Here is a 13,619-nt window from a genome sequence, read left to right as displayed (position 1 = left end):
CTTCTTTTTAGGAAATAAGTGAAATTAGCCCAAGTCCAGTTTCTTAAGCCATGGATAATGTACACAGCCCATTTTGGAAGTTGCCAATAGACCACCTTTAGCAGTTCCGTAAGTGGATCCTATAACAGATTGAGAACCCTCACTTGCTTCTGGATTCTCCTGGTAAAAACAACATTATTTTCCAGTCCCCATCCAGGAAGCCACTTTAAAATAGTTTGTTTTTATTACCAACTATGTGTTTTTGAATGGTGGTTTCCACCTTTACTCTGAAGTTCATCAAAAGTCTACGTCTCTTTCTCCATCAGAATCACATTTCAGCTGCCCAACAAGGAAGGTCAATTTATCTGCGTGTTTTTCCTTTCTTGTTCTCTCCAGTTGTGGTGGTTCGAAGCTCAAGCAGAGTATGTGTATGGGAGAGTCATGCCTAATCCTCTTGAGGATGGATCTCTGTAAAGTTTATGGCAGTGAAACTGAGTTTGTATATCTAACAGAAAGGTGCAGATAAACCTGCTCATTTCTTAGAAAATGGCAGGTTTTAATGTTTCCCATTCCCTATTCAGGGTTTGTATGTCAAGATCCTGCCCAGCGGGCATCAACCCGGTCAATTTGTCCCACCTTTGAGTCTTCAAGGCGAAACCCTTTCCAGAAACCTCAGGTAAGCGAATCTAGCAGCAGAGAGCCCACAGGAGGCCTGCTGGAAAGTGGCAGCTGGTGTCGGTGAGGGAGCTAAAGCGCAAAGCAGGACGGCCGGGGGACCATGCTAGACAGGAGGCAGCTGTATTCAGCCATGGCCAATAGCTTATGCTCTTAATGCTTTCAAACAAACTTACTCTCCACTTTTTGTTTTTCTTTTCTTTTGGCTTCTTTTTCCATTATCTTTCCTTTTTTCTTTCTTTTTCTTTTTAAAAATCATTCTTTTTTTTTCTGAAATTGATAGGCTCATAAGTGAGGCACAGAGGGAGAGCCTGCAAATTCGTCATCGTTACTCTGCTACATTCTATTTGATCTTCAGACTAGCTTCATAGAGAAGATGCCAGATTGAAATACTGGCTTCTCTACATGCAGTTCTCTTCACAAGGACCCTCAATGATTTTGAGATACTGATTGAGGTTAAATGAGATAAATGCCAACAGAAACCTGTGTGTGTCTGAAACATCATTTGATCCAGCCTTGCTCCAGGCTTTGTGTACTCTGAATTTCTGTTCCAGTTAAACCAATCAGCTCATCATTCTGTCTACTCACTTCATCATGTACTCTGTCCTGCCTGTCTAGACCTGGCTAGTTTTTACTTCTGTGTCTTTGCCTTTAACATTTTTTCTTATGTAAAAAGTCTGCTTTCCTCTCTTCCCATCTGGATTGATTATGTCACCTGCTCAGAAATTTGGAGATTTTTCCTTATTAAATCCATTCCACTCTGTCATGACTGTTACGACTTTTCATTTCAATTTCAACATTATTTACTGGTTCTCTATTGCATTGTTTTGCGTTCATTGATTTGTTGCTTTGAAATTGTCCTTTCTCCTCTACTAGATTGTAAGCTCTTTAAAGGCAGAAACAGCTATGTCTTCTCCCCCTCCTTCCCCCTTCCCTTTCTTCGCCCCTCCTGTGTTCCTCCCCCACCTCCTCTTTAGCCCTCCACTTCTCCTTTTTCTCCTCCCATTCCTATTCCTCCTCCTCTCCCTTTGGCTTGCTGGTCTCTTTTAGAGTACTGCTATTTCTGTTTGCTAAGCTCATGTGCTATTATTTATGCAGACAGCTTTTCATTAGAACAGGGTTTGCAAACTCAATTGCCTCTATGGGCTGCAGACAGACAGTGTGAGAGAGGAAATGGGGCCAGGTACAAGTGAGCTACGTGTGATGTGCCATAGTAAACCGGACAGTGCGTGCCTCATGTGAAAACGGGCAGCCCTTTTACTAACGTGCTCTAGCTGATCGTTGCCACACATGAGTGTGGGCCAAGTGCTGTCAGCTCTTCCTACTGTCAAGAGAAGTCAAAAATCTTATTTTAAAATACTGGCAAAAAGTTCAATTAAAAAAGTCATACTTTGCAGACCAAACATTGTCTTTGAGCTGGATTCAGTCTGTAGGTTGCCGATCTGTGACCACCTGCTCTAGAATTATTCTCTATTTTACTAGCGTTGTGGTATGGAACAGGGTGTACTATATTTTAAGAGGTATTATCTTGGATTAGAAGTAAAACCATGCAGCAGCATTGTACTTGACCAGTAGATCACAGATCAAAGGGTTTTCTTTAATTTTTAATAAGGAATAGAGTGTTAACCTGGGTGTACTAGGGAAACTGAATTGGGGCAGTCACGTTCCTTTACAGATTGTTTTCTGCAGTATCTGTGGCAAGAGCCACAGGGTTGTGTATAAAGGATTACGAGTGTTTCTGTGCAGCTTTAACAGGGTTTTTGCCAAGTTCCACTCTAGGGATGGCTGTATGTCAATCTTGGATGAATTGATCCCTTTTCTTAGCTCGCCTGTCAGTCAGCTTTTATCGGTGACTTTACAAACAGTGGAGAGTCTATCCAGCATTTGCTCTGCTGACTGGTAGTTAATGGCATAACTTCATCCAGAAGCAGCCCACAGGACATTTCTTAAAGGTAGAAGAAGCTCTAGACGAGTTATGTGTACTGTGTGAGACCAGTTAACAGGTGGAGTAGTTAACCTCAGGATCTTCAGTACAGGAAAGTAGAACTGAGTTCTCAGTGGTGAGAAGGTGAAACTGGAATAGATACGCCACAGGAGAAAGCAGTGTGAAAATGAATAAATGCCCTAATCTTGCAAGCGCAAAGTATAGGGCTTTTGCTTCTGCTCTTTGCTTGGAGATTATTTTTTCTTTTTTATATCACAGTTGTAGGAATTTGAAATATAGGCATGTCAGGAGAAGATAAGGCTTTATTCCATTTTTCTGTCTTTTATAGCGTCCAGTATCTGCACAGTTTCAGTCTTCAAGCACCAAACAGGTAAGTTCTGGATCATTTGGAGAGTTCATTCAAATTTTTATTTTCATCCCCCAAATGGAAAGCCTTTTAGCTTTACTCTTTCACAGCACATATTTCATGCACCTGTTTTTGGAAAAGTTTAATAACATAAAACAGAAAAAGTGAAAATGAATGCACGGAGTCTTTCAGTTATAGAATATAAGCATAGAGGTTGCAGAACTTTATGAATCCTCTTTTTTATGATTATGCTGTGGTAGAGGCAGTTGCTTTGACCAAAATATTACAGAAAGGAAATATCGTAGTTCACAAATAACCTTTCATTTGTTCAGACATCTTATGAAACATACTATTGTCAGTAGTTTAATATTGGAAACATTTCATGTTGGATGTTGGACTGTATTTGACTTTTTTAACAGATGACATTTTTTATATGTAGTGATTTACAGTTTTATGAATCTTAGAAACTCTGCCATAATTAGTGTCTCAGATGCTATTTTTAAAATAAAGACAAAATATTTTATCTCAGCCTCTTAATGAACAGCATTTGTCCTCTTTCTGTTCTTGTTAGCAGTATTTGAGATACATTGTCACTTCCTTCTACGCAGATCTTTTTAAAACATCTCTTTGAAGTGATAGGGTAGCCGTGAGGGTACTGCTTCTGCTGTTTGATGCTCTGATAAGAGGGCTGTAGATGTTCTCATACACAAGCATGTCGCTTGCAGCTATTAGTTCTTTAGCACAAAGCTCCAGTATGTTTATTTTGGCATTTGTATTCTCTGATACAACTTCTGGTAATTGGAAGCTTGACTTATAACTTTCTTAGCTACTTTTTGATAAAGTGATTTACATGGTTTATTTGAATCTAAGAAATGAAAAGACTTACTGGATGTCTTATCTAGTATTTGGTAACTGGTTAATGTGGTTCGGTAATATGAGTTTTGGTGTTTCATTGGTAGGATTAAAAATTCTGTAATATTTAGTGTTTTGTGTTTAGCTAGTACCTAAGTATGCTAGCTACTCTCCATGGCAAACAAACAAAGAAACAAACAAAAAACCAAGGCTGTTGACTTCAAAGAGCTTATATTCTAAATATCTCTTGAACTGATCTACTTAAGGAGAACATTAAAAGTATTATTTCATAGCTTTCTGAATTTGATTCCAAGGAACTGTCTGATACTTTATTCTAATCTTAATTTTCCTTTACCTATTTTACTTCTATTCCATCTAGCTCCATTGCTTGAATTGCAATAGCCTGTGGATGGGCGAGACCTCTCTCTGGTAGCTACGTATTTGAACACTGCTAATATGACACAGAGTCTTTCTGGCTTTATTCAGCCAACCTTTAACATGTTGAATTCTTCGACTCTTTTCATCCTTTGCAATGCTCTACTTTGTCACCATCTTTCTGTTAATGAAGCACTCTCAAATCCACCTTAGTGTTGTCAGAGCCAAGTGGGAAAAAAAAAAAGGAATTCTCTATTCTGGCCATTTAGACTATGTAGGGTTTTCTTCTTCTGGTGCTGTCAGATTGTGAAGTCACAGTTTTTTGTTTGTTGTCTGATGGTTTCTTTTTAATCCATTATCTCTTTCTACATTTGTCCCTTCCCTTGAATGCCTGTGGTTTCCAATTCTCCACTCACCGGAAGTTACATTTCAGTGTTCCAAGGCAGGCAGTATGGTTTTGTGAAAAGAATGTGGACTTTAAAGTCAGAGAGACCTGGATTCAGATTTGAACTCTGCCAGTAACTAACTGTTAGACCTTGGACAAGTTCCCTTACATCTCTGAAACTCTCTTCCCACATCTGTCAAATGAGGATAATAATACATGTGTGGAGTTCTGCTGAGAAAGGAATGATAAAACACAGGTACAATATTTGGGATAGTTTTGGACACATAGTTTACCCTCAGAAGATTTAGTCACCTTCATACTTGTGAGTCCTGTTTTGATTTTCCTTTTTCCATGGTCAGTATCTGGTGTTATTTTGATATTCATTTAACTATAGTCCTGTCTTTTCACATTTACTATCATCAACAAATGCAAATCAATGCAATTAATTAATTAATCCATCCTCCCAGACATTAATACAGATTCTAAAGAAACCTTAATGAGTACCCGGTCACTTCTTAACTTGATTCACTGCTCCTTATCGTATCCTACAGTTACATCTTTTAACTGTGTTCAGTTTTGGTTGGTGTATTTCATTCATTATACCATGACACTGAACCCCAATTGGAAATGTAATTTAAAATAGAAATTTTATGAAATTTTCACAAATGCTTCTGTAAAATCCAGAGATATTAAATATATTTGCTATATTCTTCCCTTTTGTTATTTTATTTTAAAAATCAAAATTTTAAGGCATGTTATAAAATAAATAAAGCAGACTCCATACTGATATTCTTTATGAGCCCATTAAACTCTAAATGTTTATGGATTTTTTTCTTTTAATATTTGTTCCATTATTTTACTAGGGATTCAAGTTAGACTTACCAGACTGTAACACCAGGAGCATACTTCTTACATTTTTGAAGATTGGTACCTCATTTTTTTTTTCTAATCTTCTGGTACCTCCTCAGTTCTTCATGATTTTTCAAACATAATTGTAAGTGGTTTTGGTAAGTTTTTTTGTTTTCAAAGCCAGTTCTGTTAAAAACAAGATGCATGTCTCTCAGACTTGCAGACTTATATTTATTCCAAATTTTCAGATGTTGCATAGCTCTCTTTTTTTTTTCCAAATACAAATCTACTTCCTTACTTTCTTACTCCCAACCCCCCTCTAATTTCAAAGTACTGTACTTCTGTTTATGATTATATCTAAGCCTTCTCTGTCAGCCATTTTTTGGTCTATTTCCACCCAGATTTATTCACATGTGGTCACTTTTGTTCATTTTCTTTCATTTGATAGCGTTGACTCATTTTGCTTACTTGACTTTATTTTCTGGGTGGCAAGATGCCTCACATATAAATTGAGCTATTTCTAGTTCATTTGTTTTTAACACTGAATTCCAGATTTTTAAAATTGCATTGGGAGATTGTTATTTGTTGGATGATTTCTCTGTCAAACAGATTTTTTTTCCCCTCAATTTTGGTATCTTTGAGGCTACCTCTCCTTTTTTCATATTCTGCCTTTTGTCCAGTTCTCATTACTGGTACTTGCCAGCTTTCTTGAGGCTGAGACTTATTTTTCTGATTCAGCATTTGTTTTGTACTGCTGTGAGTGGGGACAGGTGGCTCCTGGTCTCAGTCATTTCACATTTCTCAGTCAGTTCTTCCCTGACAGTGAAGGTTAGGTGTGTAGAGGTTTCTTCTGTGAATCGTAAGTTGTACTGATGACCATTTAACATCTTTGATGCATGTTACATGGCAGAATTCTTACTTACATAGACGATTAAAAGTCTGAGAACCCAATAGTTTTTTTTTTTTTTTTAAGAACCCAATAGTTTTAAATCTTCAGTCATCTAGCCAGAGGCATTGGTTCTCTTTAAGTTTGGAAGAGCTTTATTTGTTTATTTATGTATTTATGTATTTATTTAGTATATGCAGTCAATCCTTCGGAATATGTGGATTTATTTTATCTGCTATACAGAAAATATAGCTGAGCTGATATACCCAAAGTCAAAACCACAAAGTGGCTTGCATTTGGACTGTTCTGCTCTTGTTTCTGACAGTCCTGATGGCCTTTCAAATCAGTCTGATTTGTCTTTTCTTTTGTTTTGCTTTTAATCTCCAGATATATCTCTTTGGCACTCATAAGAATTTCTTTTTTCTTTCTTTTTTTCCTTTTCTTTCGTCTCCTTTGTTCTCTCTGCTTTTTCTCTCACCTGTGTCTGTAATTCATTTGTTAGTTTCATTTCATTAACAAATACTGGTAGGATTTAACCAATGGTCCAGGATAGTAATGCTTTGTTTTTCTGTATAAATGTATTTCTCCTTAAACCAGTACAGCAAATACTATGTTGATTAAAAAACTCTCTCTAAGCTCAAGTTTATTGAAAAGCTGAAATTGTCAAAATACTTTTGACTTTCTAGTCTGGTATCTTCCAGTAGCTTCCCCAAAGACACAGGAAACCTAGGTGTATTTTAGAGAGGCATTTGAGATACGTAGACTTTAGGAGCTACAACTTTTCATATTTCTCTCCCTCTCAGCCTTCTTAATAATTTAGATTGAAATAAATAGGTGAAGAAATTAAAGGAATTTCTAGCCACATTTTTTTCTCTTGGAGTAGCATTGACCTTTTCTTTGCAGCTTGGTGGTATTTTGGCAATAAAAGAGTAAAGCCGTCAACTTATGGGCGTTAACAGCTGGAGCATTCATCTAACAAGCACCCTTACCCCTCCTTTTTCTAACCTCCCAAATGCCTCAGCCAGGAGCACCTGCCTGAATTCCTACATGCCTCACCCAAATAGTCCTAATGTATGCACACAGTGGCTAGAGTTAGGCTTGTGGGCTGTGAGTAACAAAAGAGTGGTTGTGAATGTGTGCAGGAGACAACTCTTTGAAAGTGCCTGGGAGGGACAGTTAAGAGTTTAGGGGTGCTAAGTCATTGTTTTGGGGAGCAGATTTAGATAAGTAGAAGAAGGTTGCAACAGCATTACAATCTCAATCTCTGGAAGCCAGGAATATCATTCTGTCATGAAGCAATTCCACAAAGATGAAAATTAGTTCCTAGAAAAGCAAAAAACAAAATTATGATAAAAAGATTAAAGAAAGAAAAATAAATGACAAATAAGCAAACAAAAAGACCCATTTTTTTAACAAACAAGAAAATGCACAATAAAAACAAAACAAAAAGACCCAAAAAAGCAAAAATGAAATAAATAAAATAAAAAAAACCCAAATTGGAATTGTTCATTATATGTTATTCAATAGTGACTTGATCTGTGTTCTTATATATATGACCATTCCTTAAAACTATTTGATAGGTAATAACTACTTCTTAAAATATTTTCATTGTTACCCTTTTAATACAGTTAATTTATCAACATTTTAAAATAACATTCTTTCTATTCTTAAATAGTTAATATTTATTACATCATTAAAATGAATGCTTACTTTACTCTCTTCTTACATAATTTCAGAGGACTTTAAGATACTCTTAAATTGTGTGAGATGATAAGACAGCTTGACTGGAGGATTTACTGCCAATGGCTCTCTGATCAGAGCCATGCCATCACATGTGAAGCAGAGAAGTATTTTTAGCAAACAATAAATAAGGTGTGAAAATGACAAAAGTCCTCAAGACAGCCATTTAATATTTTTGCTTTTCCAAGTTATATGCTAAATGGCATTCACACTTTAAAGATTTTTTTTTAAATGACTGTATTACTTATATTGATTCCCTTCCTAATCTTTAAACTTTCTTCTTGATTGCCCTCTCATCCCAACATGTGCTTTATAATGCATTTGCAGAGATTGGCAGGGAGTTAAATTTTTTTCCAAAATCCTCTGCAAAGTTTAATTCTCAGCCATGATTGGCCTGTGTGTCAGCACATTTATTCATTCGTTTATGTATTCAACAGATAATTATTGATCTCCTAGTCCATGCCAAGTACTGTTCTAGATGTTAATGATACCACAGGAAAAGCTAAACAGATAAACATCCCTGCCTTCACTTTTTGCTTGTATCTGTTGATTTCATGTATTTTCTTTCATGGAGTTGCCTATCAGAAAATCTGTGTTTATAATTTGAGGCTAGCTTTGAAGATTAGTATGTATTGGTCTCCCTTGTGTCCAAAGGTAAAACATTCATGGTTATTTATGCACAAGTGTATATTAGTCTGCTTGGGGTGCCAAAACAAAATACTTTAGACTGGGTGACTTAAATCACAGAAATTCATTTCTCACAGTTCTGGAAGCTGGGAAGTCCAGGATTAAAGTGCTAGCAAGGTAGGTTTTGTTCTGAGGCCTCTTTTTTGACTTGTAGATGGCCACCATCTCACTCTGCGCTCACATGGCCCCTTCTTTGTGTATTCTCAGGCAGAGAGAGTGAATACAAGCTCTCTTGTGACTCTTCTAATAACGGCATTAATCCTATCAGACCAGGACTTCCCCTTCATGACCTCATCTAACCCTAACTACCTCCTTGAAGCCCATCTTCAAATACCATCACATTGAGTAGGGGAGTTCGGGGTGTCAACATATGAATTTGGGGGCAACACATTTAGTCCATAACAATGAATATTGCTGAAAAGATCAAAAGTTGGTTATTAAAATGCCTTTCCCTAGATTGTGTATACAAAAAGGGAAATGAACAAAAGTTCCTGATATTAGGACTTCTGTCAAATCGAAGTTACTTCTAGGAATCGGGAGAGACAATTTGCATCCCCATTTCTTGAATTATTCCTTATTCTTTCTACTTGACAGATTTATTTGCCTTGTTTTGTTAGTCATCTTTTAAATAATAGTATATTTTCATGCTTCACACCATCTTAGTTCCTCTGTTACCTTTATATTTCTTGGCTCCCATAACATTGAAATCACTTAAAACTTCCATTCTCCTACAACCTTCCTGATCATCATTCAGAAGCCAAAGTAGCCCAGATCATCTTTGGGGATCCATGACGAGCATGGTCCACTTGACTGCCTCTGTGGGATATCTTTGGTCCAGGACTCTTGAAGTCCAGCAGCCACAGTGTTTCTCAAGTTGTAGCCTTTTGTTCACAGCTCTTTTTTGTGTCTCTGATGACTCTTATCCCAGTATTTCCCCCCTCAAATTCTAAAACATCCCCACTGTCCAGCTTATTCATCTGTGACATAGTAGATTGCTCCTTGTCTTTCTGTCTTATATCTCACTTTTCCTAACTCTCCTTCACCAGTGCTGAAAGAATACAGTTTCTTAATGAAATAAATACATATTTAATCTTACATTGAGGTTATTTTCAAATTTTTTCTCATGTCTTTCAAAATATTAGATAGACTAAAACCAAGATTAGGAGTAAGTACTAGCTTAGAAAGCTGTGTGAACATCTTTCTGTATTTCTTTTTTTTTTTTAACTTGTATCTCTCTCAACCCCTAGTGTTTTCCTACTATTCTTTTTTCTCTTTTTCCTTTGAGTTTACTAGCTTTCATCTATTTCCCAGGGTTTCAGGCTAAGAGATCGATTACAGAAAATGGGCTTGGGATTTGAGCTTATACTTAAATGTAGGGAACATAATGATGTTGAGGGACTGACTAGAGGGAAATGAAGAAAGATGTTGAAACATTTTTTTGTTTCTGTTTTTCCTTCTCCTTAGCGTTCCCGTCCACTCTCTGCCAGTGACACAGAAATGAAAAACCTTGTGGGCTCAGCCCGGGAGAAGATGCCGGGGAAGTTAGGTGGCTCTGTGCTCGGTCTGTCAATGGAGGAGGTAAAGATAACTCCATTTCAGGCCTTTGTGGGTTAACATAGGGTTCAGTGAGAATCAGTGAGTGATTCATAATATTCAACCAACTCATATCTTACATTGATAAGAGAAAGATTCAAGATGGGAGAAAAAGCTTCTCAAAAAACAGCATCTTAAATGGAATTAATTCCTTCTTTCATGCTTCTTTCATATTCTTGGGTTATAACTCTCTACCTCTGTTCTGTAACCACATGGATTACAGTTTTCAAAATAGGTACTCATTTTATTTTATTTTCTCTTCCTCCATGTAGATCAAAGTTTTACGGAGGGTAAAGGAAGAGAATGATCGGAGAGGTGGATTTATTCGCATATTCCCTACATCAGAGACATGGGAAATATATGGGTGAGGTGACTACCTTTTCTTTTTTTTTATATCTGTACTTCAGGTCCAGAGTGTTGAGTTAATTGTGACACAGTATCATCATTACTCTCCGTGTGGTGCCTTTGTTCTTTTGTTTATTTATTTATAACAGTATGAATATTACCCAACCCAAGAACTAGAGCATTAATGGTAATTTAATCTACCTATTCACTGTTCTTCCCTTTTCTCTAGTCCCCTACCTCCTTCCTAACTAGCCCCCTAACCCAGGGTTAGACACTGTCCTAAATTTTGTGGTTATCATTACCTTGATTTGAAAAAAAATTGTTTTATCATCAATATGTGTGCCTAAGCAATATAGTTTGTTTTCAGTCATCACTGAGATCTAGTTTACATGCAGTAACATGTGTCCAGTTTAAGTCAGATGATGAATTTTGACAAATATAAACACTATTTTAATCACCACAATCAAGATATAGGATATTTCACCACCTCCAGACGTCCCTGGTGCCCCTTTACAGTCAGTCCCCCTCATTAGCCTGAGCCTCGAACATCTTCTCATCTGCTTTACATCACTATTGTTTTTCTAGAATTTTATATAAATAGAATCATACAGTATATATTCTTTTTTTCCCCTTTTTTTCAGTATATATTCTTTGATGTCTGGATTCTTTTGTTTGGGATAATGTTTTTGAGAAATTATCCATGTTGTGTGAAATGGTAGTAGTTCATTCCTTATTATTGTTATATACTGTTTCATTGCATGAATAGAGCATAATTTGTTTATTCATTTACCTGTGTGGAACATTTGGGTTGTGTCCAGTTTGGGGCAGTTATGAAGAAAGCTGCTATTATGAACATTCATGTACAGGTCTCTGTGTGGGTATATGATATTATTTCTCTTGGATAAATACCTAGGAGTGGAATAGATGGGTCACATGATAAAGGATAAGAGAGAGAACCATTTTACGTTTTACCAACAACGTATGAGAGGTCCATTTGTTCCTCGTACTTGCTAACACTTGGTATTGTCAGGCTTTTTAATTTTGGGCATTCTGGGGAGTGTGTAGTGTGTCTCTGTAGTTTTAATTTGCTTTTTTCTGGTGAATAATAATATTGAGCATTCATGTGCTATTGGCCATTTGTGTATCTTCTTTTTTTCCATTTTAAATGTAAGATTTTTATCTTTTCATATTATTATATTATAAAGGCCTCTTGATACAAGTCCTTTCCTAGATATTTATATTATGAATATTTTCTCCAAGTATATGGCTAGCTTTTTCCTTTTTTTAACAGTGGCTTTCAAAGAACAGAAGTTTTAAATTTCAATGAAGTCCAATTGACCAATGTTTTTTAAGGTTTATGTATTTTGTGTTTCCCATGTAAGAAATCTTTGCCAATCCCAGCTTCTCAAAGCTTTTTATGTTTTCTTCTAGAAGATTTATAATTTTAGCATTTATAGTTAGGCCTATAATATGTATTGATTTAATTTTTGTGTGTGGTATGAGTTAAGGATTGAAGTTCATTTCCTTCCATGTGGATGTCCATTTGTTCCAGCACCATTTGTTGAAATTACCTTGCTGAATTTAACGTGGCAACTTTGTTGAAAGTTAATTGAAATATATATGTTTAGTTTTAGACTTTGTTCAGTGTCACTGATCTATGTGTTTGTGGTATCTGTAGCTTTGTACTAAGTCTTGAGATTAGGTAGTTGAGTCTTCCAACTTTGTTCCTTTTCAAAAGCATTTTGACTGTCTTGTGTCCTTTGTATTTCCAAAGAAATTTCAGAATTTCTTTGTCAGTTTCTACGCAAAAGTCTGCTCACTTTTGATTGGCATTGCACTGAACATATAGATTAATTTTGGGAGAGTGGATATTTTAACAATATTGAATTTTTCAGTCCATGAACATGATATAACCCTCCATTTATTTTAGGTCTTTTAAAAATTTCTTTTAGCAATGTTTTATAGTTTTCAGTGTAAAAATCTTGATCATGTTTCATTAGATTTATCACTTAGCGTCTCATGCTTTTGGATAATAGTGTAAATGTTATTTTTAACAGTTTTATTGAGTTATAATTGACAAACAGCATATATTCAAAGTGTACAGTTTGATAAATTTTAACATATGTATATATTTGTGAAACTACCACTACAACCAGCAAAATGAACATATACATCACTCCCCAAAGTTTCTGTGTTCCCCTGTGTAATTCATCTCTCCTACGCCTCCCTTTCATTCCATGCCTATTCCTGTCCCTGGACAGCTACTTATCTGCTTTCTGTCACTAAAGATGAATTTTGCACTCCCTAGAATTTCATAAATAGAATTCTAGATTGTTCTCATATTTTCTGGTCTTTTTTTTACTTGGCAAGATTGTTTTAGATTTATACATATTATAGCACGAATCAATGATTTGATTTCTTTTGATTGTCAAGTAGTATTCTATTATAGGCATAGACTAGAATTTGTTTATCCTTTCATCTGTTGATTAACATTTCGGTTGATTCCTAGTCTTTGGTTATTGCAAAGAAAGACTATGAACATTTATATACAGATCTTCGTATGAACATGTGCTTTCATTTCTCCTGGGTAAATACCTACTTGTGGGATGACTGGATCATATCATTGTATATGTTTAACTTTTTAAGAAACTGCCATATTGTTTTTCTAAAGTGGTTTTACCATTTTACATTCCCATCACAAGTGTATGAAAGTTCCATTTCCTCCACATCCACATCAACAGTTGATATGGGCAGCTTAATTTTAACTCCTCTAGGAGATATACAGTGATATCTCATTATAGTTTAATTTGCATTTCTCTAATGACTAATGATGTTGATCATCTCTTCATGTGCTCATTTTCTGTTTGGTGATCCAATATTTTGCCCAATTTTTTTTTATGAGGGTGGTTGTTTTCTTATCATTGAGTTGTGAGAATTCTTTATATATTCTGGGTATAATTCC

At 35.9% G+C, this 13,619-nt stretch overlaps 1 protein-coding gene across 4 annotated transcripts in view; it reads left to right on the top strand.

The window, feature by feature from the left end:
- Positions 1–13,619, top strand: part of TTLL5 (tubulin tyrosine ligase like 5) — a 254,922-nt gene that overhangs the window by 60,427 nt on the left and 180,876 nt on the right. For 2 of the 4 annotated variants that reach the window (XM_010963129.3, XM_074365213.1), the window contains exons 15-18: positions 561–655; positions 2,928–2,969; positions 10,184–10,297; positions 10,585–10,676. In XM_010963129.3, the coding sequence (XP_010961431.2) occupies positions 561–655; positions 2,928–2,969; positions 10,184–10,297; positions 10,585–10,676 (343 nt within the window). The remainder of the gene's footprint in view (positions 1–560; positions 656–2,927; positions 2,970–10,183; positions 10,298–10,584; positions 10,677–13,619) is intronic. The other 2 variants (XM_010963151.3, XM_045523209.2) reach the window with 1 other exon arrangement.

This window comes from Camelus bactrianus, chromosome 6, assembly GCF_048773025.1.
Source record: "Camelus bactrianus isolate YW-2024 breed Bactrian camel chromosome 6, ASM4877302v1, whole genome shotgun sequence".
In the NCBI taxonomy this organism is placed as follows: Eukaryota; Metazoa; Chordata; class Mammalia; order Artiodactyla; family Camelidae; genus Camelus; species Camelus bactrianus.
This window is presented reverse-complemented; position numbering and strand designations above follow the sequence as displayed.